The sequence below is a fragment of the Rhodamnia argentea genome, chromosome 3, assembly GCF_020921035.1.
Source record: "Rhodamnia argentea isolate NSW1041297 chromosome 3, ASM2092103v1, whole genome shotgun sequence".
Lineage (NCBI taxonomy): Eukaryota > Viridiplantae > Streptophyta > Magnoliopsida > Myrtales > Myrtaceae > Rhodamnia > Rhodamnia argentea.
Genome location: NC_063152.1, coordinates 4069531 through 4096716, shown reverse-complemented (window position 1 = coordinate 4096716; position 27186 = coordinate 4069531). Strand labels below are relative to the sequence as shown.

General features: G+C 37.9%; 3 protein-coding genes across 5 annotated transcripts in view; all 3 read left to right on the top strand.

Annotated features, from left to right (window-relative positions):
* Nucleotides 1-3521, top strand: LOC115757070 (tonoplast dicarboxylate transporter). Its single transcript, XM_030697163.2, has 6 exons — nucleotides 1-484; nucleotides 1563-2040; nucleotides 2152-2195; nucleotides 2285-2380; nucleotides 2547-3057; nucleotides 3241-3521. The coding sequence occupies exons 1-6, from the start codon at nucleotides 71-73 to the stop codon at nucleotides 3276-3278; spliced, it is 1581 nt and encodes a 526-aa protein (XP_030553023.2). The 5' UTR covers nucleotides 1-70; the 3' UTR covers nucleotides 3279-3521.
* Nucleotides 3522-6027: 2506 nt separating this feature from the next.
* The window catches only part of LOC115757071 (cysteine proteinase inhibitor 1-like), a 73824-nt gene continuing 52665 nt past the window's right edge, over nucleotides 6028-27186 (top strand). The window contains exons 1-2 of one of the 3 annotated variants that reach the window (XM_048276156.1): nucleotides 6028-6537; nucleotides 10762-10965. In XM_048276156.1, coding sequence (XP_048132113.1) covers nucleotides 6077-6442 — 366 coding nt within the window. In that variant the 5' untranslated portion in view covers nucleotides 6028-6076 and the 3' untranslated portion in view covers nucleotides 6443-6537; nucleotides 10762-10965. Of the gene's footprint in view, nucleotides 6544-10761; nucleotides 10966-27186 lie in introns of those variants that run through there. The other 2 variants (XM_030697164.2, XM_048276157.1) reach the window with 2 other exon arrangements.
* Nucleotides 10224-10688, top strand: LOC115757080 (cysteine proteinase inhibitor 1-like). Its single transcript, XM_030697176.2, has one exon. It carries the CDS (start codon nucleotides 10310-10312, stop codon nucleotides 10670-10672), a length of 363 nt encoding a protein of 120 aa, XP_030553036.2. The 5' UTR covers nucleotides 10224-10309; the 3' UTR covers nucleotides 10673-10688.

The following is a 27186-nucleotide window of genomic DNA, read 5'->3' as shown; positions in this document are numbered from 1 at the left end:
CAATTGGCAACCGGGAGCTGCGTTGGACACTTCAGCTGCCTCTCCCACTTTTTAGAGACCACACGCAAAGATGAATGGCAACAACGATGATCCCAAAACCCCTCTCCTCCCACTCCGCGCCGATCGCGGCGAGAGAGGGCCGCCCTCGCCCCTCCTCGATCTCTTCACGCCCGGGAACGCCCTCATCGCGCTCGGTCCGCTCCTGTGCGCCGCGACATGCCTCTTCATGCCGCTCGACGGGCCGGCGAGCAGCCGCAACATGCTCGGCGTGCTGGGGTGGGTGTTCGCGTGGTGGCTGACCGAGGCGGTCCCGATGCCGGTGACCTCGATGGCGCCGCTCTTCCTGTTCCCACTGCTCGGGATCGCGTCCGCGGATGCCGTCGCCAGATCCTACATGGACGACGTGATCGCGCTTGTGCTTGGGAGCTTCATTCTCGCTCTCGCCGTCGAGCACTATAACATCCACAGGAGACTCGCCTTGAATGTGAGTTCCTTCTTCGATAGTCTTTCTTCCTTTTTACATGGCCCACGTGCAATTTACTTACAAGATAGTTCATGATTATTAAAATATGTTATTTTGAGTCCAAACATTAATATCAAGTAATTTTTTTTTAAAGAAATGCTTTCCTAACAGTATCGTAAAGACTGTACAATCTTAATCATAAATTTTCGTATAAGTAATATGTATTTTATATAAAATATTCATTAATTGGGAGATCGTATGATCAGAAATAACCGATAGTATTGTCATAGCTTTGTTTCTATTATAGTTTATTCTTGAATTTTAATAATTAGTGTGGCAATTAATGCTTAACTATCGGATGAAAGCTTTTCTATTATGTGGATTAATTGTCGCTAGCATCATCTCAATAATGCCCTTCTTTTTTTATTGTGGAGGAATCTCCATCATGACACCTGTAAGCATTTGACACTATGATGTGGACTGAAAAGGCATTATGACATGTAGATGTTTGATTCCCTATTCCTATGAACCTTCATGTTGTCTCCTTGATACTATATTATTAGCCGGTGGGGTACCAGTAAATTGGTCTGTGTAAACGTATACGCTGAAAATCTAACCACTATTATATGAATTGTATCTAGAGAAATTGATCATCCCTCAAGTTATAGCTCTATAATTAGTAGGGGCAACAACGGACCGGTTGGATTCGAGTATTCACTCATACCCAACTCAAGACCCAACTAGCATAGAACCCGGACTAAATAATGGTCGAGTCGCGTTAACAAGTTTCCTTTTTTGTGTTCGCGAATGGGTTTAATTTTTTTTTATAAACGCTATATTGTCTTGATTTCTGAACAAGTTCGATGTTTTTTTGGGATCAATTCGGGTTTATGATCGGAAACCTAATCGAACCAACAAAAACTCATTGTTTTACTTATTATCTGAATCGAAAGGAAGCCCAACTCGAAAAGATCCAAAACTTTTTTGTCATGATCGATTTGGTTCGGTTCAGGTTTTAGTGTGGTCGGTTTTTTTTTTTTTTTCGAAGTGGTTGGTTCTTTTTTACACCCATAATAATTAGTAATCGTGAATGGAGCAGATCACGTTACTTTTCTGCGGCGAGCCACTGAACCCGCCTCTGTTGCTCCTCGGGATATGCGCCACCACGGCGTTTGTGAGCATGTGGATGCACAACGTGGCGGCGGCGGTGATGATGATGCCCGTCGCCACGGGGATCCTCCAGCGCATCCCGGAGGGGCCCGCCCGGCCCGACGCGGCAGGCAAGTTCTGCAAGGCGGTGGTGCTCGGGGTTACATACTCGGCCGCCGTCGGGGGGATGAGCACCCTCACGGGGACGGGTGTCAACCTGATATTGGTGGGGATGTGGAAGAGCTACTTCCCGGAGGCAAAGCCCATCAGCTTCAACACATGGTTCTTCTTTGGGTTCCCTCTGGCCTTGCTGATCTTCTTGGGCTTGTGGGGGATCCTGTGCTTGATGTATTGCTCGAGGGGCTCAGGAAGGGCTCTATCTCCTTACTTGGACAAGGCCCATCTCAGGAGAGAGCTTGAATTGTTGGGTATGGAGACCCCCATGTGTTTTCTTAATCAAAAGCAAAAATGGAAGGAACTTTTTCTTCGTTTGATGGATAAGCTAATTCAGTTTAATTTTGTGTAAAATGTGTGTGTAGGTCCAATGGCATTTGCTGAAAAGATGGTGTTGACCGTCTTCTCGGTGCGTTACCAACTTCGATTTTTCCTAGTAATTTCTCTAGTTCATACGATCGATCGCGTTGTTAAGACAGAATACGAAAAATTTTGCAGTTGCTAATAGTTTTGTGGATGACAAGGAGCATAACAGAAGACATTCCCGGTTGGGGAGCTCTATTTGAAGGAAGAGCAGGCGATGGAACCGTCAGTGTGAGTATATATTTATCGTCTCTAAATCTAATTTAGATCTAAAAGTCGCGTAAAATTAGTTTAATAAAGATGAAATTCGGATCTTTATAAGTTCAAATATAAGTTACACCAATCGTTCAATCCATTTGAACTTCGACTCGCGACGTTGTTCGCTGTTTGAGTACAGGTGATGATGGCGACGTTGCTCTTCATAATCCCGAACAAGAAGCAGAAAGGAGAGAAGCTGATGGACTGGAACAAGTGCAAGAAGCTGCCGTGGAACATCATCCTCCTCCTCGGGGCGGGCTTCGCGATCGCTGACGGGGTCCGCTCCAGCGGGCTCGCGGACATCCTGTCAGAAACCCTAGGGTTCCTAGAGGAGGCGCCGTACCTGGCCATCGCCCCGGCTGTCTGCGCCATAAGCGGGACGATCACTGAGTTCACGTCGAACAACGCGACCACGACCCTCCTCATCCCTCTCCTCATTCAGATCGCCAAGACCATGGGCGTGCACCCGCTGCTCCTGATGGTTCCTGGAGCCATCGGGGCTCAGTTCGCTTTCTTGCTTCCCACCGGCACTCCTTCCAACATCGTCGGCTTCACGACGGGCCACATCGAGATCACCGACATGATCAAGGTCGGCTTGCCTCTCAAGATTGTTGGTATCGCTACACTGTCCTTGCTGATGCCCACATTAGGTAAATCATCTTCTTGGTTGTGAACTACTTCGTCGGTTATCGCGAACGTTCTGTTCTCTCAATCGCCGTCGCTCGACTTTAATCGCGCCTCGAATGGAAGACCGCTCCGTCGTTGAGCTACTGATTAAAACGTGATCTGATCTGCTTTATTATTATTAATTTTTTTGTTATTGTTTGGTGTAGGAGCACATGTCTTTGGAACAAATGGGAAGATCCCATAGCAGAGGAGCGATGTCTTTCTTGTCTTTGGAGCTTCGCTTCCCACATGGAACAGGCAAAAAGAGGTTCCTAAGATCGATCAACCGCCTAGTACTAAATGTTAGGACTAATTCTTTGGGAGCTAATTTTTTTTTTTTTTTCATTGTCAATTCTCTGTACGTAAAACGACCCTAGTGGTCGGGCCCAAAATCTTGAAAAGGACATGGTAGACTGAATTGAGAATTCCAAATTTTTACGTTACATTTCTTTTTTTTTTTTGACCTTTTCATAGCTCTTTCTAGTAGCTGTTGGGACTTGAATTGAGCCGCATGTCGACCGCTTATATCCATCATAAATTGGGAAGAGTTCCAAAAAAAAAAAATTATAAACCTATCGGATTAGTACCAATTCAATCGTAAACCTTTTAATTAAACCAATTCAATCTTAATTTTTTTTTATTGGTACCAATTGAGTATATCGAATAAATTTTAGTTAGAAATTGCTAATGTGGATGTCGGTCATACCACGTTTGACGGGCGCGGCCGATGTAAATATTTTTCTTAATAAAATTTTAATATTATTTTGAATCTTACATAATTTTTTTAGTTTTTTCTTTTCGTTTTTCCTTTGGTTTTGCTTGAGGTCGACAAGCGCTACCAACTGACACTAGGGTGGGCTCCTCACCATATATCTCGGTGAGGATCGTGACACCCTTGCCGGATTTGGCCTCAAGCAAGCGCGTTGCGGCCCTTGTGGTGTCTTGGCGAGGTTGTGATGCCTAGATCGCATGGCCTTGCCCCATCAAACGAGGGCTAGGAGCCTTGAGGGCCAAGATGTCCTTGCCCTCACCTAGGGTGGCGAGGGTGTCCATACCCTTGCCGGCCCTCAACCTTAAGAAAAAAAAAAAATAATAATAATAATAAAAAGAGGAAAAAAACTCTATAAAAAATTATAAAAGATGCAAAATATAAATATAATATCATTAAAAAAATATCCACATTAACGTTGAGTTTGTCATGATAGGATAGTCCACGTTCACGCTAGCGATTTCCGACTAAAATTGATCGAATGTTTTAAATTGGCATTTGGGATTGAATTTGGTACCATTATAATATATTTATGACTTTTTTGGTATTTTTTCTCATCATAAATTCTAACATTAGCAAGTTCATGCTTCGTTGGGTTTTCATCAATCGCTCCAGACCACGTACGCTTGACCTCGCCACCCTTGCAAAAGCCCCATCTTATTATTTTTTTTTTTTGGTCGGATCAAAACTCCATCTTCGACATTGGACTCAATCTCACGGCCCTCCGAAGAAGCTCCGTGTTGTGTTGCGGAGTCTCACTTGCCCCGTTTCTCACGTTGGTGCGTCCCACCTGTCGCAAACACTGTCGTTTCCCGTCGCTGTTGCTCCAACCCCAACGACCCGTCAAAGTTTCTGCTGCGATTTCTTCTCTCCACACACCCTTTTTTTTTTTTTTAACAAAACACATCGGATAAAGATAGTCTCACGATTTAAAATCCGTTTGTTTCGCAAAATATATTTTTATGAAAATATTTTCTTTATTTTCTGTCATTTGAATCATTTTGGGATATGAGTTAACAAATTTTTTTATAATCAACGGAAAATGTTTTCTTATCAAAACTTGAGTTAAAAAAAATGATTTATACTTTAAAAAATAAAAAATTATTTTTAAAAAATTACTAAGTATCGACACTTGGATTAGAAACTCTACGCTTGGACACGACAATCCCAATGCTTATCTTGGAATACGAGTTAATAAAAAATATATTTTTTTTATCAATTGAAAAAGTTTTAAAAACTCTTTAAAGAAACAAAATCATTTTCCAAAAAGACTAAATACGTGGCTTGGGAAGAAGGATGATTTCCTACTCTTTGAAGAAAAAAAATATTACCCCAGTCAAAATTCACCATTGTTTTTTTTTGGGGTCTATAACAAAGGCACCATGTTTTTGACCTGTTTTACATGTAGTCATCAAAAGGCAGAATTGTATGAACCACGACATTGGATTCCCCCTTTTTTCCTGCTTTCTTCCACAAAAAAAAAAAAAAACCTAGGTTTTAGCAAAAATGCTTAGAGAAAAAGGATCACGTCCTCAAATTTCGGCGAACATCCTTTGCTTAAACATAGCAAAATCAGTGAGGCTGACTAATTATTTTTGTGAATGCATCTTATGCAGAATCCAGAAAACATTTTGTAGCGCGGAGTGTCGATCGATGCAAGTCACGAGTGGGACAAACATAAAGAACTATGCAGATCGGAGGCTCGGATAATTGCCGCAGAGGATTGGCGTACTCCGAGGGGCAGATCTGTGTTTGGCACATTGATATTCAGCTGCTCCTTAAATTCCCTACGATTTGATTTGCAAAGAGCGTGTGTTATAGTTACGTGTGCATAGAGTCGGTGAGATGAAGAAGACTAAGAAAACAGAAATTGAGGGAAGAAACTTAGGTGGGTCGGATTGGATAATGAAATTAGAAACCAGACGGACGCACCCGAAAATCGAACCACCTAATTTCGATCTTACTATAAATTCTAAGGTGGCCCAAAAGAAATGATTATTTTTTTCCACACCACACGACACGACAAGTGTCGGCGACTCTCGCAATTCCAAGACCTATTACTGCACCTGCGCCCCAGCCCCCGTATTAATCAACCATCAAGATAAGCATTCAATTTAAAGGCCCCCACCAAGAAAAACAAGAGCGTAAATAAAGACACCCATCAATCCCAAACCCCAACGCTCCGAGAGCAGACCCGAGAAAAACCAGCTGCCAAAACCAAAAAGCCTCCAAAAATGAGACTCCTCATCCTCGCCGCCACCGCCGTCGCCGTCCTACTCCTCGAAGTCTCGGCTGCCGGGGCAGCCCGCACCGGGCCTCCGCTCGGGGGGTGGCAGCCGATAAAGAACCTGAGCGACCCGTACGTGAGGGAGATCGCCGAGTTCGCGGTCAAGACGCACAATGTCGAGGCCAACACGGGGCTGCTGCTGAAGAAGGTGGTGAAGGGCGAGACGCAGGTCGTCGCGGGGACGAACTACAAGCTCGTCGTCGAGGTCAAGGACGGGGCCGACGCGAAGAGGTTCGAGGCCCTCGTCTGGGACAAGCCGTGGGAGCATTTCCGGCGTCTCTCGTCGTTCAAGGCCGTTCAGGGCAACGTGTGAGCGTCGTCGTTTCGTCCTACTTGTGAATTACCGCTAACTATCCTTTCATCGGTCATATTACAGCGTCAGTAGTTTGAGAATAAAATAAAGAGTCCCTAGAACTGGTAGGGATGAGAAGTTTGAGTCTGATCCGATGGGCTGTTTCTGTCTGAAAACTTTGGTGCAAAACTCGAGGGATCCCATGTTTTGCTTTCCCTTTGCCTGTTGCTGTTCGTTGCTTTTCTGGTGTCTGATGCTGCTTGCTGCAACGTGCAAGAATCTTGTGAAGATGGATGGGATTAGGTCAGCCGAAGAGAGAAATCTACATGTGAAGAAAGATGGTGTTGATTAGGAGTAATCCGTTCCGTTCGGTCCGGTTTAACCCATTTTTTAGGATCCGTGAACTATCTAGAAGGGACCGACCTATTTCGACTGACTATAGATATGAAATGAAGGAAAAAAAGTAATGTTTCAGATAAATAATCGTGCGCCGTAGATTAATTTTGTTGACTTCTGGTCCAAAAGAGAAAGATAGTTTCTCGACCGTAGTGACCTAAACAAAATTTAAGAGCGCGTTTGGTGGGGGACGTTGGATGAAAGTCAGGTAACTAATCTAGGCTTTGGGGAAAGACCAAAGCTAGAAAAATACTATTTATTGTTTTTTTATTGGACCATTCTCGACGGTGGAATCCAAATTCGATCCGATCTACCCATTTGATGGACAATCTTCAATCCGAAATTCTTTGTTTTTTTTTTTCCTTCCGTTGATCTCGTAGTTCATCCATTAGTCCTCTTGAACTTGTTTGGCAAGAATATTGAAGGTCGATGGTGGATTACACGTGCAATATTATTACCTCGCAAATTTCGCATCTGATAGTACATGACATATATACATCACTCAAGATTCACAAGGCAACAACTATCATCACGCGCATTGGATGTGACTTTGGCAAAAAGCATATCATCTTTTTTGAGCTTTGTATAAAAGTAGAAAGATCGGAGATTTTCTTTTGATCAACCCTAGATAGACAACAAAACTAGCATCGTTTTATCCCCCATAAGTAAATTTGTCATCTGAAATGGTTAAGGGAAAAATAAAACGGATGAATGATTATGAATTTTGAGCTACAGTTATACGAGGATAACCTTATTATTTCTAGGTCTTTATAGACAATATTTTCCACCTTTCATAGCTCTTCCAATCGAAAACACTTTCGTACGCCCCGTCCAAATCAAGAACGTCAAGTCCAATAAAAGAGAACCAAGCGCCAAACCCTAGAAATAGAAGCAAGCCACGCCGAAGACGCTCCAAGATCCATCCTTTTCCCCGACCACTTGCGACTATGCTCATCGACAAAGGACAGCGAAACAAACGGAAATTCGTAAAATATGGAAGAGGCTCCATGTTTTGGACTTTCACCAGCCCTCATTGTAATGTTTGTGCGATCCATCTGTCGTGAACATTGTCATCTCATTTCTTGTGGCTGTCGCTCCCCTCTTGCTACCAACCAAAACTTTTGCGATTTCTTTTCTCCGCACACTGTTTTTTGCACAGACAACATTATCCAAAAAATCATAAATTTATTATACTTTTACCAATTTAATTTTAAATTTTTAAATTTTATCAAGTCTTGATTTTTTTTTTTCTTTTGGCCTCTCAATAGTTTGGGCGAGGGTTGGCAGGCCCTCACTGGCCACAGTAAGGGAGGAAAAAAAAAGAATAAGAAATATAAATTAAAAATTAATAAAAAAATGGAAAAATATTAAGATATTTTCAATAATTATCCATAGTAGTTTTTTCGGGCCAAAACTGGTCAAATAGACTCAATTAGCAAAAAGTCAAAAGATTTTGAAATTCAATTGGTAAAATTAAAAAAAAAATTAAAATTGAGTTGTCAAAGGTACAATAGATTTAATACTTTTTAGACAATTTTTCCTTTTTGGATGAGATCAATCGAGTACACATACAAAGTTGGGTCGATAATTTATGTTGTGAATCATTATTCAACATATGCAATTGAAGAATACTTTGGAGAGTCCCCCATTTCCTACACGCATAGTTAGTTTGCCTTTGATTGAATTAGGAAATTGACTTATGATGTCATCTAATAAATAAACGAGATTATACGAGTTAATAACAAGATTAAATGATAGAAATTCCGCTTGAAAATACATGAACATTTTTATTGGGAACATTATCAAAAAATACTAAATGTATTGTAACTGTACCAATTCAGTCATATATCTTTTACATTTGTGCTAATTTAGTCCATTCGGTCAACTTTAGCCTATTGGCTTTGACGTGGACACCGATTGGACTTAACGTGGACATCAATACTGATGTGGATAAATTTTTAATAAAAAAATCCTTTTTTTTTGCTTCCTTCTTCCTCTAGCCGACCATCGATGAAACTCATCTTCGTTGGCCACTAGCGAGGGCAAGCCTCGACCTCAACCCCGTGATGGCGAGCCTCATGGCTAGCGCCGGTGGGGGCGAGCTTCGTCGGCCCTTGCCTATGGCCGGTGATCGGCGGCAATCGGCTGGAGAAAGAAGGAAGCCCTAAAAAAATGGAAAGAGAAAAAAAAAAAAAGGGAAAGGAATTTGAAAAATGTTAAAATATTATTAAAATTTTGAAAAGAGTATTTATTGTGGGTTAGTACTACGAAAAACCCGAAACTAATATACTTATGATAAATTTACCTCAAATTAATTTTTTTTACAATAACAAATTCAAACTTGTACACCTTTGATAAATTTACCCCAAATTAGTACACATGTCACAAATTTACCTTTCGTTAATTTTCGTTATATCATATCGTCAAATTACCGAGTTGGATGATATGTAGCAATTATTGGGAGTACGCATTTGGGGTTTTTATCCTCTGTTTGTCACAATTGTATCAATTTAAGGTTTTTCATGACATTAACTCAATTTAGTGGAAACTAACGGAGGGTGAATTTATCACATGTGTACCAGTTTAGAGTTTTTGATAGTCAAAAAAATTAATATGGGATAAATTTATCACAAATGTATCAATTTGGAGTTTTTGGTAGTTTAATAAAATAGTTTAAGATAAATTTGTTATAAGTGCACCGGTTTAGGATTTTTTGTGGTAAAAAAATAGTTTGAGATAAATTTATCATGGGTGTATCAATTTAGGGTTTTTCGTGATATTAACCCATTTATTGTTAGGTGATAGGAAATAAAGATACACATTCTTAGTGGTAGGTGCTAAGGTCGAAAGAAGATTGAAGGTACATAACATCTTTCGAGCTTGGTGGTTGGCTCTTGAATTTATTAGAGATGACTCTGGCTCCTCAGGGTTTTGGACGCGAAATGCGACGGTGGATTGGGAAAGAAGGGGAAAATGGAAAGTCCGACGTCTCTGCTTCCACTCTCGGATCAAAGGGATGGAAGACGAACGCGGAGGAAGATTCTCACTCCTTTTCCTAACCACAGTAAAGAATGGTGACAGTAATTTCTGTCTTACGCAAACTCCCTGAAATTTTCAATAGACTATGTTCTTTTTTATAAGAAATAAACAACTAGAAATTGATCGGTCCAGATGGATTGTTCCATCTTGAAATCAGAAATCGAACCGACAATTGCCAGTTCCATAAAAATGAAACCGGAAATTGGACCAGCGCTACTAGAAACCAAACCTCCCCTAATTACAACCTTGCCATAAATTCGAAGTTGCCCCAAGAGAAAAAGAGTTCCTTGTCCCCGCCACACGACAAGTGTCCGTGACTCCCGCAATTCCAAGATAAGCGTTCAATTTAAAAGCCCCCACCAAGAAAAATGAAGACCCACCAATCTCAAACCCCAACGCTCCAAAAGTAAGACCCGAGAAAAACAGTTACCAAAAACCAAAAAGCCTCCGCAAATGAGACTCGTCATCCTCGCCGCCGCCGCCACCGTCGTCCTCCTCCAGGTCTCGGCCACCGGGGCCGGCATTACGGTGGCGGTGGTCGGGGGGTGGAAACCGATAAAGAACCTCAGCGACCCGTACGTGAAGGAGATCGCCGAGTTCGCGGTCAAGACGCACAATGGCGAGGCCAACACGGGGCTGCTGCTGAAGAGCGTGGTGAAGGGCGAGACGCAGGTCACCGCGGGGACGAACTACAGGCTCGTCGTCGAGGTCAAGGGCGGGGCGGACGCGGGGAGGTTCGAGGCCCTCGTTTGGGACAAGCCGTGGGAGCATTTCAGGCGTCTCTCGTCGTTCGAGGCCGTTCACGCCCACGTTTGAGGTCGTCGTTTTCGTCGTACTCCTGAATTATTGCTAATTATCCTGGGTCATATTACAGTTTCAGTTGTTTGGGAATAAACCAAGAGTCAATAGAAGTGGAGATCTGGTCGTTTTATCTTCAGGAATGTTAGTTTCAGTCTGATCTGTGTGATGGGCTGTTTCTGTATGAAAACTTTGGTGCAATTCGAGGAATCCCAGGTTTTGCTTTCCTTTTGCCTGCGCTGTCCTTGCTTTTCTGGGTCTGTTGTCCCTTGATGCAAGGGGATAGTTTAAATAAGGATGACTGAACTTTGGTCAAATATGTAATATGATATATAAATTTTTACATTTTTCAATGTAAGTTTCTGAACTTTAGTATAATATATAGCATGGTGTGCAAATTTTTAATTTATTCAATATCATTCATGATTTTTTTATTAAATATTCACTTTAGTCCTTAAATTATATGTAAATAGCCTATGTTATGTATTCATTGATTCAATCTCCGGAGCAACATTAGATATTTTCATATAATTCATGGATTAAATTGAACATGATTGAATGAATTAAAAGTTAAGGCACCATATTAGATATCAAATTAAAGTTTAAAGATCATATTACATATTTAGTTAAAATTCGGAGACATTTGTGTCATTTTTCTTGATGAAATTCGCAAGAATCTTGTGAAGATGGATCAGAATAGGTCAGCCGAAGAGAGAAATCTGCAGGTGAAGAAAGATGTTGTTGATCTTTGATTTGGGATGGGGATGGTCGAGAAACGTAGCAGTCGATGGAGATTTACTTTGAAGTATATTCTAGTATATTCTCACGTGTGCTATAGGGAAGGGACAGATCTATCGACCGACTATAAATCACTTTTTTGTACAAACCTTTTTAATATGTTTAATAAAGAAGAAAGGATTATTTAAGACAAATTTCATGTGGGGAAGATTACTTTTGTTTGACTTCTGGTCGAAACGGAATTGATAGTTTCTTGACCGTTGTAGACTCCACAAAAGTTAAGAACGTGTTGGTTGGGTAGTGGCCGTTGGAGGACAAGATAATATTTTAGGCTTCGGGGAAAAACCAAAACTAAGAAAGTAAAAAAATGTAGATAAATATATATGGGGAAGACAAAAGAATGGACACTCTTCGTTCTTTTGCAACTCTGCCGTAGGCCCACAAATGGGTTGATCGGATCGAGTTTGGTTCTAATTGAGTCGAAAATGATCCTACCCAAACCGGCACATTTAACTACTAATACATACTTTTAATGCGATACAACTTTACCGTCCCATAACCATACTCATACTTGACTCCGAGCCAATCCGAACCCAATTCTTAACCATTATTCTCCTTAAATTGCTAGTTTTTTGGGGACTATTCTGAATTTTCTTCAACACTCCGTAATATAGCGTCCCAATAAAAATAAAAAAATAAAAAAAAACTAAATTAAAAAATATAGAAAAAAAAATTATCAACGTAAGCCGATCGTGCCACATAGGACGACAGTATCCACACCAATGATTTCCAACCAAAATTGGCCGGATAGATTGAACTAGCAAGACGTGAAAAATATTCAGAACTCAATTGGCACAATTAAAAGATTTAAGACTAAATTGGCAAAAATGTTCTAGGTTTAAGAGTTTTTGAATAATTTTCTACTCCTTATGAAATAGAGATGTTGTCTATTTTTTTTTTCAATGTTTTTGGCTGATTTTTTTTTTCTTTCGTTGATCTTGCCGTTGGATGGGACTTTAGAATGTGGTTCATTGAATTCAACAACTAGATTAAACACAAGAAAATGAGATTTAAAAAGTTTGAGTATCATGTGAATATTGTTCATTTTATTGAGCAAATTGTTAACAAGTGCCTCCAGTATATATATTAAGCATGACTAATAGAGAATATTTCAATCTTGAAAAGTGTCGATTATGCGTGACACAAAAAAAAAAAAAATTGTGTAATGAAAAAGTGCAAAGATCGGATAGTTTCTTTTGATCAACCCCAAATAGATAACAAAATTAGAGTCATTTTATCCCTACAAGTAAAATTTGTCACCGGAAATGGTTAAGCGACGAGCAATGAATCTTTCGCAAAACAAAATGGATGAATGATTATGAATTTGGAGCTAGAGTTATATAAAGATGACCTTAATTTTTCTATATCTTTGTAGACAATTCTCTTTTCACCTTTCATGGCTCTTCTAATATATATATATTACAAATCCAAACATTAGCAAGTGCTTGCTTGGTTGGGCTCAAATCGATTTCCCTTGCAGAATCTCATGTGCAGCCTTCTAATCATTCGAAAAACCCTTTCGGTACGCCAACGTCCCAGCAACAGAGCCAAGTGTCAAACCCTAAAAAGGAGAAGAGTTCAAGATGTGAAAGGAAGCCACACTGAAGAAGCTCCAGATCCATACTTTCCACGACCACTTGCCACTTGTTCAGCGACAATGGACAACAAAACAAACCACGTCCGCTTATCTTACACACTCCAAAGAAGGTCCGTGTGACTCCCACTTGCCCCTTTCTAACGTTTGTGCGATTCATCTGTCGGGAACACTGTCATTTCCGGTCGCTATTGCTCATCCCTTGCTACCAGCCAAAATCTGCTGCCATGTATTTTTCTCCGCACACTGTTTTTGGAGAAAATCGATCTACCGACAAAAGCATATCTTGTTTCATGGGTTTTGGTTAGGGGTGCGTCTTGATCCCGGTCCAATCTGAAAACTTAGATCGAACTGGTTGGTTCTGGTTGGTTCCCGCGGGAATTGGTCTAGTTCCCGATTCCAAATTTTTGCTAGCGATGGTCTGCTTTTGCATCTCTGGTAGGTCACACTCCACAAGGATCTGTTCAAACTCCCTACTATACTCCTTAATGCTTATCCTATGTTGCTTGAGAGAGTTCAGCCTTTGTAACAAATCTAATTTATAGCTGAGCTTCTTGAGCTATTTCCAAGATTTGACCATGCTTTTTTTCCTCCCTGATTCTTTGATTCTTCTCTCACCAAAGTGAAGCATACTTCTAAAATTTAAGGGTGGTAACTTTACACTTCTTTTCATCTGAGTGTGACCTGAACTTAAATACTAGTTCGATAGCATGTAACCGATCAATAAAGTCATTTGGATTGAAGCTACCTTCAAATTCAGGTGCTTTCACTTTGATTTCACATTCATTCTCATTATGCCCCCCTCTTCTTCTTCTAGCTCGATAATTTGAACCACAAGAATCGCCTTGAGTGTTGTTGGATTCATTACCGCAGCTGGTGTGGTGGTCTAGATCAATATTTGGTGATCGATAAATTGGTGATCTTCGTGATTTTCTTTGTCTCGCTTAATTCCCCAAGAGGTTGAGGATTTGACATCCATTATTGGAGATTCTCTAAGGCACAGTCCCACCTTTCATATTAGGCTTGTTCCATGCTCGAGCCTCTGGAAATTTGGTTACTCGGAAATTATGAAACGGAGAATGGAAGAACTCACCCAACTAAGTCAACCTTAGAAGCTTTGATACCGATTTGGTAGGTGGCGAGTTTGGGTGAAGTTGTTGTACAAATTTGAGCAGTGCAAGTGTTTGATGCGTTTGCAGAAAAAGAACTTTGGGATAGAAGAGTTCACCACGAAAGTATAAAGGAATGTGCCACTAATCAAGAAAAAATAACTTTAAGTTACACCGCAAATGAATTGGAAAAGAACCAAATAAATCTGTCACTTTAAAGAAATTCTCATGTATTATGAGATCAAAACTTGGCATGCATACACTTGAGAATGCACCTCTTATTTATTGAAGGACTAAGACACTAGACTAGGAAACACTAAATAATAAATCTTAAAAGGAAACATAAAATTAAGAAACGTCAAATTAGGAAATAATCAAATTAGAAAATCAACTTAAATAAGAAAACTACACTTCAGATTTTAAATCAGCTTATTGAAAGATTCTTTACTCTTCAACTTATAGAAAATACTTATGATCGGTTTCGGGAAAATTATAAAAAAAAAATGCTAGATATATTGCAATTGTGTCAATTTAGTCATAAATCTTTTAATTGTACCAATTGAGTCATATATATATATATTTTTACGCTTTGTCAAATATTCATCCGGTCAATTTTGACCAAAAATTGATAATGTGGATGCCAATCATCCTATATGACGCCGCCAGCACTAATTTAGAGATTTTTTTTTATGAATTTTTAACATTTTTTCTAATTTCTTAGTTTTTTTTCTTCTCTTTTCCTTCCTTACTTTTTTGCACTGTGGCTTACAACGGTCACAGCCGCAATGGTCTCTGGGTGAGGGCACGATGACCCTCGTTCGCCATAGTAAAAAAAATTAAGAAAAGAAGGAAAAGAGAAGAAGAGGGAAAAAGGAAAAAGAAAAGTAAAAAATAAAAATATCGAAAAATATTTAAAATCTAAAAATTTGTCTACATCAATACTAGCGGTGTCGGGTAGATCAATTGGTGTCCATGTCAAAGATTTCTTGCTAAAATTGGTCTGGACACAATTGACAAAATATGAAAAGGTTTAAGACTCAATTAACATAAATAAAAGGTTTAAGACTGAATTCACAAAATGCAATATATTTAGGATTCCTTTTGTCTTTTTGCCAATCATTTTCTGCTCAAAATGTCCCTTTGCTTGTATATAATGGAATTCGATGCTCCCGCATCACTCATGTCCTTAATCTTGTCATGGCTTCCATTAAATCTCAAGTCAATAATTTCATAATCCATGAAATAATGACCATGCCATATATTCTAAGTTGCAACAATTTTAATTTACCAAAATAAAAACACTTGTACCTTCACTTATGGCAATAATTTTCCTTCACCTAAAAATCATATGTGGCAATAATTTAGTATAAAATCGTCTAATAGAAAATTGACTCAAGTGATTTTGCTTTTAAAATTTATGTTATGACAAAAGATTGTTCGAAAAAGTTATGACATCAAGCGATTTTTCTTTTAAAAGTTATGCTATGACAAAAGATTGTTTGAAAATCTATGACAAATGAGGGACTGGAAGTTATGACGCCATTCATATTCGTATTGTCATCGAAAAAAAAAAATTGTATCTTCACTTCAGCACTAATTTCCCTTTGCTTAATAATCTTATGTGGTGCTAATTTAGTATTAAATCGTCTAATAGACAATCGACTCAAGTGATTTTGCTTTTAAAAATTATGTTATGACAAAAGATTGTTCGAAAAGCTATGAGATCAAAATGAGGGCTTGGAAGTTATGACGTCGTTTATATTCTTATTGTTATAGTAAAAAAAAACAACACATATCTTCACTTCGGCACTAATTTTCCTTTGCTTAAAAATCTTATGCGATGCTAATTTAGTAGTAAATCGTCTAATTGACAAGCGACTCAAGTGATTTTTCTTTTAAAAGTTATGTTATGACAAAAGATCGTCGGAAAAGCCATTGTTAGAAAAGCTATGAGATCAAAATGAGGGCTTGGAAGTTATGACGTCATTTATATTCTTATAGTTATCGTAAAAAGAAAAAACAACACATATCTTCACTTCGGCACTAATTTTCGTTTGCCTAAAAATGTTATGTGGCGCTAATTTAGTATTAAATTGTCTAATAGAAAATTGACTCAAGTGATTTTTCTTTTAAAAGTTCTATTATGACAAAAGATTGTTCGAAAAGTTATGTCATCAAAATAAGGGCCTACAAGTTATGCCACCGTTCATATCCTTACCGTTATTGTAAAAAAAAGAAACACTTATATCTTCACTTCAGCACTAATTTTCCTTTGCCTAAAAAGTCGTATGTGACGCTAATTTAGTATTAAATTGTCTAATAAAAAATCAACTTAAGTGATTTTACTTTTACAAATTATGTTATGACAAAAGATTGTTCGAAAAGCTATGACATCAAAATGAAGGCCTGGAAGTTATGACACCGTCCATATTCTCACCGTTATTGTAAAAAAAACAACACTTATATCTTCACTTCGGCACTAATTTTCCTTTGCCAAAAAATCTTATGCGACGATAATTTAGTAGTAAATCATCTAATGCTAAATCGACTCAAGTGATTTTGCTTTTAAAAGTGATGTTATGACAAAAGATTACTCGAAAAGCTATGACATCGAAATGAGGGCCTAAAAGTTGTGACACCATTCACATTCTTACCGTAATCGTGAAAAAACAACACTTATCTTCACTTTGGCACTAATTTTCCTTTGACAAAAAATCTTTATGCGACACTAATTTAGTATTAAATCGCCTAATACTAAATCGACTCAAGTGATTTTGCTTTTAAAATTTATGTTATGACAAAACATTATTCGAAAAATTATGACATCGAAATGAGGGCCCGGAAGTTATGACACCTTTTGTATTCTCATTGTAATCGTTAAAACAAAAATGAAAAACTTATCTTCACTTCGGCATTAATTTTCCTTTGCCTAAAAATCTTATGCGGCAATAATTTAGTATTAAATCGTTTGATAGAAAGTCGACACAAGTAATTTTGCTTTTAAAAGTTATGTTATAACAAAAGATTGCTTGAAAAGCTATAACATCGAAATGAGGGCTTGGAAATTATGACACTGTTCGTATTCTTATCGTTATTGTTAAAAAAAACATATCTTTACTTCGGCACTAATTTTCCTTTGCCTAAAAATCTTACGCGGCACTAATTTAGCATTAAATCGTCTGATGGAAAATCGACTCCAGTAATTTTGCTTTCAAAAGTTATGTTATGACAAAAGATCGTTGAAAAAGCTGTGACATTGAAATGAGGGCCTAGAAGTTATGACACCGTCTGTACTCTCGTCGTTATCATAAAAAAAAAATACATATCTTCACTTTGGCACTAATTTTCCTTTGCCCAAAAATCTTACGTGGCACTAATTTAGTATTAAATCGTCTAATGGAAAATTGACTCAAGTGATTTTTCTTTTAAAAGTTATTTTATGACAAAAGATTGATGGAAAAGATATGACATTGAAATGAGGGTCTGAAAGTTATGACACCATTCATATTCTCATCGTTATCTTTAAAAAAAAAACACTTATATCTTCAATTCGACACTAATTTCCTTTGCCTAAAATTTTTATGCATCACTAATTTTGTATTAAATCGTCTGATAGAAAATCGACTCAAGTGATTTTTCTTTTAAAAGTTTTGCTATGACAAAAGATTGTTTGAAAAAATATGACATCAAAAAGAGGCTTGAAATTTATGATACCATTCATATGCTTATCATTATCGTAAAAAAAAAAAAAAAAAAAACTCATATCTTCTCTTCGGCACTAGTTTCTTTGCGTTGATTTCTTTTTACAAGCGAAGAACTAGGATGCCCGTTGGATTGCCTAGATTGTTACTTTTACTATTTTATATCTAATTTTGATTTTTCATTTATAATACAAGGGATTTGGGTACCTGGGACATCAATGGGGCAATGCGTCTCTTCTCCCATTTATCTCGATTTGTATAGGTTTGATGAATGAAGGCGTCTCTTCATTATACTCTTCTCAGCTCGCTGATCTTCCTGTTTCTGTGTGGTCGAGTGACCAAGTGTCGGAGTCCGGTCGTGTGGCTACATATATTTGCCTATGTTTTGGGAAGATGCCAAAATAGAAATTGCAGCTTAAGTAAGGGTAAATAGGCTCTTAGGGTTCAAGAAGTTGGGCTTGCCCGAAATAGTAAATGGGCTAATGAACTGTAAATGTTTAGATTTTGCAGTAGGCTTGGATAAAATGGGTTCCCTTAATGGTAAATGGGCTAAGTAAAGCTAATGTTTAGCTTTTGCAGTAGGTTTGGATAAAATGAGTTAAGAGGGTCGCTTAATGGCACTTCTACTTCTCACTAACGAGTCATCAGTCAAATAGAATTTGTAGTTATTGACCAACAAAAAAAAATTGTTCCATTCTAGCATTAGATTTAGCTTAGTTTAATTTTTATTAGTATATATAGTTAGACTTTGTTTTTTCTCCAGCAAATCCCCTGGACATAATTTAACTTTTTGGGATGCCCTTTATGTTGTTTGCCTATTTTCTTGAACTATATTAGGATGCATCTTTTTTTTTTTTAAGGAGATCATTGTACTTGGTTCTGGTCACTCCCATTGACACTTGAGTGCTTCTTCACAACCTTTATTGTTCATTGAATTGTTGATATGAACGATAGAGACAATGGGGAAACATTCGCAGTGACATATACGAGCCACCGGGTAGTGATGGAAGAGGATATAAATGCGGTGGGAGACCATGGAGAAATAATCGTAGTGGAAGACACGGGCCACCAAGCAGTTTATACGGTAGGAAAGACATGCCGTGAAGCGCTTAATACGGTGGGAGAGACGGGCCATCGGGTAGCTATGGAGGCAACAAAGGTGGACGTAGACTAGTCATCGTTCATTCAACGTCGGATCAGGCAAAGGCCGAGTCTTTTGAAACTCTCGGTTGGCAAGGAAGCTTGATGCATCTACCGGGTCCACCGAAGGTTGACTAGTTTAAATGGAATTGTTTATACACCCGAGTTCGTGTTAATCGATTTCTACCACCATGAACGTGAGTGCACAATAATTATTGAAGAGCACAAGCTAAGATACTTCGTAGCTTTAGTCGATCGAACCGGTGTCAATGTCAATGACTATTTCACTGTCGTCGCAGCCCGAGAGAGGGAGATCGCAGATTGCTACTCCGAGTACCTTAAGCTAGGAAAGTCAGAACTGGTCAAGATGATGATCCTAGACGGTTGCTTCGCAAATCGAATGGCTCCAAGACGATATATCAAAGGCTCCAGCAAAATGTTATGGTTTCATCAATTTGTTGTTCATAGTTTTCAACTTTTGGATTCTAAAGGTCGGTTAGAGACCGATACAATACAAACAAACTCTCCAGTCCAAGATACTTGCATGATCTACTCCATGATTGCTTTGCTCGTTTACCCCCCGAATCACTCGGGGTCATCATACCATGGGCACCTTGAACTAATTCACTATGTACTTAAGCTGAAGGACATTGGCATCAAGTTCAAGCCGAGGACGAGCAACAACTTTCTGGACATTTGCTTCACTAATGGAGTCCTCGAAGTGCCCTATATAGCTCTAGACAATATGACGATTTCTTTCCTTTCCAACTACGCTATAGACCTCCACTAATTTCTCATAGAAAGCCAATCGCTCACCTTCCTAGGGTGCCTCATGAGTGAGGACAAGGATGCGGCTCTCCTATCCGATTGTCACATGTTGCGAGACTACTAAAAGCTTGAAGAATTCGCAATGGAGAGAGTCCAACGCATCAATTAAATATTAACAAAAAGAATGGATTTCTTTTGAGACATGGCCAGGGAGATTGCGATGGACATGAGCAGGAGCTACCTGGGCAAGGTATTCATGGACATGAACACGTATGCAGACGACCTATGACATCAAAATGAGGGCTTGAAAGTTATGACACCATTCATATTCTTATTGTTATGGTAAAAAAATAACACTTATCTTCACTTCGGTACTAATTTTCCTTTGCCTAAAAATCTTATGCGGCACTAATTTAGTATTAAATCATCTAATAGAAAATTGACTCAAGTTATTTGCTTTTAAAAGTTATGTTATGACAAAAGATTGTTTGAAAAGCTATGAATTTAAAATGAGGGCCTAGAAATAATGACATTTCTCATATTCTTACCGTTATCATAAAAAAAACTTATATCTTCACTTTGACACTATCTAAAATTCTTATACAGCACTAATTTAGTATTAAATCGTTTAATAGAAAATCGACTCAAGTGATTTTGCTTTTAAAAGTAATGTTATGACAAAAGATTGCTCGAAAAGCTGTGACATAAAAATGAGGGCTTGGAAGTTATGACACCGTTCATACTCTCATCATTATCGTTAATAAAAATAATAATAATAATAATATCTTCATTTGGCACTAATTTTCTTTTGCCTAAAAATCTTATGCGGCACTAATTTTGAATTAAATTGTCTAATAGAAAATCGACTCAAGTGATTTTGCTTTTAAAAGTTATGTTATGACAAAAGATTGTTCGAAAAGCTATACATCAAAATGAGGGCCTGGAAGTTATGATATCATTCATTTTCTTATCTTTATTGTTAAAACAAAAAAAAATTATATCTTCACTTCGACAATAATTTCCCTTTGCCTAAAAATCTTATGTGGCACTGATTTAGTATTAAATCGTCTAATAGAAAATCAACACAAGTGATTTTGCTTTTAAAAATTATGTTATGACAAACGATTGTTTGAAATGCTATGGGATTAAAATGAGGGCTTGGAAATTATGACACTATTCATATTCTTATTTTTTTCGTTAAAACAAAAGAAAACTTATAACTTCACTTCGGCACTAATTTTCCTTTGCCTAAGAATCTTGTGCTGCGCCAATTTAGTATTAAATCATCTAATAAAAAATTGATTCAAGTGATTTTACTTTTAAAAGTTATATTATAAGAAAAGATTGTTCGAAAAGCTATGATATCAAATTGAAGGCCTAAAAGTTATAACATCATTCATAGTCTTATCATTATAGGAAAAAAAAACACATATCTTCACTTCGGCTTGTCGAAATTGAACTATTACGAATAGAAACTATTTAACATTTGATAATCTCTAATGGGTTTGGAAAAACAATTCCTATTTTATGCCCAACTCATCTAGATTCGAGCTATTATGAGTGAAGTGACTGATTTAAATAAGGATTTTTAGGCTTGATTTTAATTTACTAAAATGCCCTTTTCCACTATTTGACATACATACAACCACCTTCTCTTTTTGCGCCCACTTGAGCGAAAAAATTCATTCGTGGAAGCTGAATAAGGAAGGCATGAAGTGGGCTAGGGAATGGGAAGATGACATGTATCCCTTCCTAGCAGTTTATAGTCCGACCCCTCTATATATACATCATAGAGAGAGGGACATAAACACCATGGCAGATCATGAGAAAATAGTTGCAGTGGAAGACTCGGGCTACCAAGCAGTTAATGCTATGGGAGGCACAGGCCACCAGGCTGCTATGAAGGTGACGGAGGCGGACGTAGACTGGTCACCGCTCATTCAGCCTCGAATCACACAAAGGCCGAGTCTTTTGAGACTCTCGGCTGGCAAGAAAGCTTGTTTGCTTAATCTTGATAATTATTGAAAACATTATCACAAAAAATATGTCAATCGATTGTCATTCGGAAACAAGTGTGTGTTTTAGTATGTTTTGTCAATTTATTACCAAATGTAAGCATCTTTCGGTACGGGAAAAGAAAGGGGAGACAACTAATTGTGTCATGATTTAACATGGCTAGAAAATATCGAGGTTGTTTAGAAAAGTGTGAGAGAATTGATTTCTTTCAAAGGAAATCATAAATGAATGATAGATTGTATATATCTTTCGGAAGAATATGCTCAAATTTTTAGTTTATAATTAGGCTGTTTTGTGTCTTACTACTATTAGGAAGAAGGTTCTTATTGCTCTCTATAAGGATCGTCCTTCATTCTAGCCTCGATCTTAATTTTCATTCTTTTGGGATACTTGTTTTAAAAAATTTGTTACAAATACTTCCTCACTAGGAGTGATGTTGAGAATTTTTACTCATACGTTCAAAGTTTGGCCATCAAGATTCGTCACAAAAGGTAGTTTTCTCAAACTTAGCGGTAATATGCGCAACAAGGGTGGTGAATGAATGATCGTTTGTGTTTAAATGTGAGGAGATAAAGGGTGTTTAATGGTTGATTAATGCTATGGAATGGATGAACATACTTTAACATGATGATTTGTGCATGGATTTGGATGATTGGTTGAGTTTTGTTGCATGCTCACATGTTATTTTTCTCGAGTCAAAATGCATAATTTTTCTGTATGTTGATTGGCCATGTCTAAACGTCAAAATTAGACAAAGTGATACTCTAGAATTTTGTAAACAACTTCAAGATCTTCGATTTGATATATTATAGCATGAAAATGGACATTATTTACTATATCAAAAGGGTCCCATGGTGTGAGACATGAATCTGTGATTTCATTGTTTTGAATCTGATGATGTGTTTTTCTAATCTGACATTTGCTGCTTCATGATTTTCTATGATTTTTTTTAGATCTTATTTCATAAAAGCCTCTTCGTGAAAACCGTTTAGAATATCCTAAATCTCTAATTGCGTAAGGATTAGGAAGACTTTCCCTTCCCAATATGGTTTCTAACCGACCCCCAAAAAAGGTTAGTGGCAATTCCAAAGTATTTTTTTTTATTTATAGAAACCATTGCTAATTCAAGAGCTTTTTTGAACACTAAAACGAAATAGCCACCAACCCCTCTCCATCGGGTGCGAGGCTCTCTAGAAGCGCCCTACACCTCTTGGGAAAGGCCGTCGGAACGCAATGAACCCCCATGAAATCAAACCCAACTAGGTCGTCTCTCTCTTGGTTGAGCACCAATCCGCCGCTCGCCACATTTTCCCACCAAGCAAATACCCATGATGTTGATCCCCAAAAAAGCAAAAATGGGAACCTAAAGAAATTTTTCCTCAGAAGCCTTCTCGGGCAGATCATGCTACATTCACCACGGTTTTCAATCACCAACCGAAGCCATTTCCAACTCCACTAGAAAGTTAATCTCGTCGCACTCTCTCTCTCTCTCTCTCTCTCTATGCACCAAGTCTTCACTTCCCAACCAAAGTACAACTATCTTATGTTGGCTAGATTGTGCGTATCCATCGACTCTTTGCTCCTTGGGTAGAGAGAAGTGTCATGCTTAATAATCAGCGCAATAAATTCCTTTTTGCACGCAAAGAATTAGGTTACCCGCTTGATTGTCCAAACTGTTACTTTTACTATTTTATATCCGATTTTTATTTTTCTTTATAATATAAGGGATTTTAGTATCTAGGGCATCAATGGGGCAATAAGTTTCCTCTCCCGTTTGTCACGGTATGTCTAGGTGTGATGAAGGAATATGTCTCTTCACCCGGTCTTTTACGCTCACCGATCTTCCTATTCTACATGGTTGAGCGACCAAATAGTCTCGAGTCTAGCTTTATTTCGGAGGCAAAGTATATTATCTAATTGAAGTCATGGGATATCTGTTTCAACAAACTTGACGAGATCAGAATGTAGAAGTTTGTAACTCCTCCTCTGTGCATCTATACAAGGAAAAAGTATTCCTCTACCATGTGTCACCTACTAGATATCCAAGAAATTAGTGATTACTTTGTTATGTATGATCAACTTCAATGCAATAGGAGCATTGATAGGTTGTAGGAGTTGTATAGGCCCCAAAGTGTTTGGTCTGTTCCCTTCAAATTTTTTGTTGTGATGCGTATATGTAACTATCAAATAAACAAGGTTGAGGAAAAAGTGTGATAACTAAGATGTTTATGCCTTTCCACACGCATTGTACATGTTGAACGAAAAACATGATTATGAATATTGCTTTTGCAATCTTGAGGTTCTTTTTGCAAAATCATCGGAAAAAATTCATTATGTCCGGCTTCCTTGGAGCTTGAGTGTGTTACTTTTTTTAATTTCTATCTCCTGGTGTTTTCAAGTGAAGTAATATTGGCCAAGTTTTTCTTGAAAATTCATAGTTCTTACCATTTTCACCTCATTGGATTTATAAACTGAATTATTTAAATTGTGCACAAGTCCCCCAACCATAAGATGCTTAGTTAAGTATATTCAAGAACACGCTACTTATAGAAAAAGGGATATGTGAGGCCACTCTACAATTTGATTTCCTTTATATGCTCGATTTACGGGAGAGAAGGTTCGCGAAGGGATTGGTAGAATGAGAAGAGAAGCCCAAAGGTTCACTAAGGTATTTGGCCGCTAAAATGCCCTCTTTAAGTGTCCTGTTTAATGGGCAGATGCGGTCCATTTAACCGCTTAATCTTGATGGTTATTGGACATGGTATTATAAGACCTATGTCGGTGGAAAGTCATTGAGAAAGAAGTGTGTATTCTAGTGCGTCTCATCGATTTTCTGCTATATGTAAGCATCTTTGAGCGTATTTGACATAACATAGGAAAGCTCGGATACTCAGAAACAATCTAAAACAAAGTTTTGTCTCCTAGTTAATCTCGCAAAGTGACAATTAGTATTCTTGGTAAAACGAAATTACCATTACCTATTTAATTAAGCATTTTTGCATCCTTATGTCCTTTTACAGAGGGGAGGATCAAATAGTTTAGGGTCTAGCTTTATTTTGGGCGAAAGTGTATTTTCTAGTTGAAGTCTCTGGATATTTGTTTCAACAAACTTCATAAGATTAGAATGTGGAAGGTTACTACTCCTCTACTATAAAAGGAAAAAGGATTTCTCTACCATGTGTTACCCGCTAGATTTCCAATAAGTTAGCAATTGCATATGTCATTTATGATCAACTTCAATGCAATAGGAGCATTGATAGGTTGTAGGACATGTTCCCTTCATTTTTTGTTGTAATGCTTATAGATAACTACCGAATAAACTGGCATGAGGAAAGAGCCATTTCCTCCGACTCACCAAAGAAAAATGAGCATTTCGGACTTAGAGAAAACCATTCAGCACAGTTTTCAATCACCAACCAAAGCCATTTCCAACACCACTAGAGAGGTAATCTCGTCACGCTCTCTCTCTCTCTCTCTCTATGTACCGAGTCTTCACTTCCCAACCAAATTACAACTATCTTATGTTGGTTAGATTGTGCGAATCTATCGACTCTTTGGTTCTTGGATAGAGAGAAGCGCCGTGCTTAATAATCATCGGGATGAATTCGTTTTTGCACACAAAGAATTAGGTTACCCGCTTCATTGCCCATACTACTACTTTTACTGTTTTATATCCGATTTTGATTTTTCTTTTATAATATAAGGGATTTTATTATCTAGGGTATCAACGGGGTAATATGTTTCTTCTCATGGTTTTCACGATTTGTCTAGGTGTGATGAAGGATTATGTCTCTTCACCTATTTTTTTTGCCTCGCTGATCTTCCTATTCTACGTGGTCGAGTGACCAAATAGTCTCGAGTCTAGCTTTATTTTGGGGGCAAAGTATATTATCTAATTGAAGTCATGGGATATCAATTTCAACAAACTTGATGAGATCGGAATGTGGAAGTTTGTCTCTCCTCTTATATGCATCTATACAAGGAGAAAGTATTCCTCTACCATGTGTCACCTACTAGATGTCCTACAAATTAGTGATTACTTTGTTATGTATGATCAACTTCAATGCAATAGGAGCATTGACAGGTTGTAGGAGTTATTTAGACCCCAAAGTGTCCGGTCTGTTTCCTTCAATTTGTTTGTTGCGATGCTTATATGTAACTATCAAATAAACAAGCTTGAGGAAAAAGCATGATAACTAAGATATTTATGCCTTTCCATATGCATTGTACATGTTGAATGAAAAACATGATTATGAATATTGTTTTTGCAATCTTGAGGTTCTATTTTGCAAAACCATTAGAAAAAATTCATTATGTCTGGCTTCTTTGGAGCTTGAGCGTGTTAAAATTTTTAATTTCTATCTCCTCGAGTTTTTCAAGTGAAGTAATATTGGCCTAGCTTTTTCTTGAAAATTCATAGTTCTTAGTATTTTCACCTCATTGGATTTATAAATTTAAATTATCTCAATTGTGCACAAGTCCCCGGTCATAAGATGCTTAGTTAAGTATATTTAAGAACATGCTACTTATAGAAAAAGGTATATGTGAGGCCACTTTACAATTTGATTTCCTTTATATGCTCGATTTACTGGAGAGAAGATTCGCGAAGGGATTGGTAGAACGAGAAGAGATGCCCAACACCAGGCTGCTGAAGGTTCGCTAAGGCATTTGGTCGCTAAAATGCTCTCTTTCATCGTCCTATTTAATGGGCTATCCGGGGTTCATTTAATTGCTTAATCTTGATGGTTATTGGACATGGTATTATAAGACCTACGTCAATCGATAGTCATTGAGAAACAAGTGTGTATTCTAGTATGTCTCGTCAATTTTCTACCATATGTAAACATCTTTGAGCATAGTTGACATAACATAGGGAAGCTCGGATACTCAAAAACAATCTAAAACAAAGTTTTATCTCCCGGTTAATCTCGCAGAGTGACAATTGGAATTCTTGGTAAAAGGAAATTACCATTACCTATTTCGTTAAGCATTTTTGCATCCTTATGTCCTTTTACGGAGGGGAAAACCAAATAGTCTAGGGCCTAGCTTTATTTTGGGCAAAAGTGCATTATCTAGTTGAAGTTTCGGGATATTTGTTTGAAAACTTCATAAGATTAGAATGTGGAAGTTTACTACTCCTCTACTATAAAAGGAAAAAGCATTTCTCTACCATGTGTTACCTACTAGATTTCCAAGAAATTAGCAATTGCTTATGTCATTTATGATCAACTTCAATGCAATAGGAGCATTGATAAGTTGTAGAACATGTTCAATTCATTTTTTGTTGTAATGCTTATAAATAACAATCGGACAAACTGGCATGAGGAAAGAGCCATTTCCTCCGACTCATCATAGAGAAATGAGCATTTTGGACTTAGAGAGAAAACCATTCACCACTATTTTCAA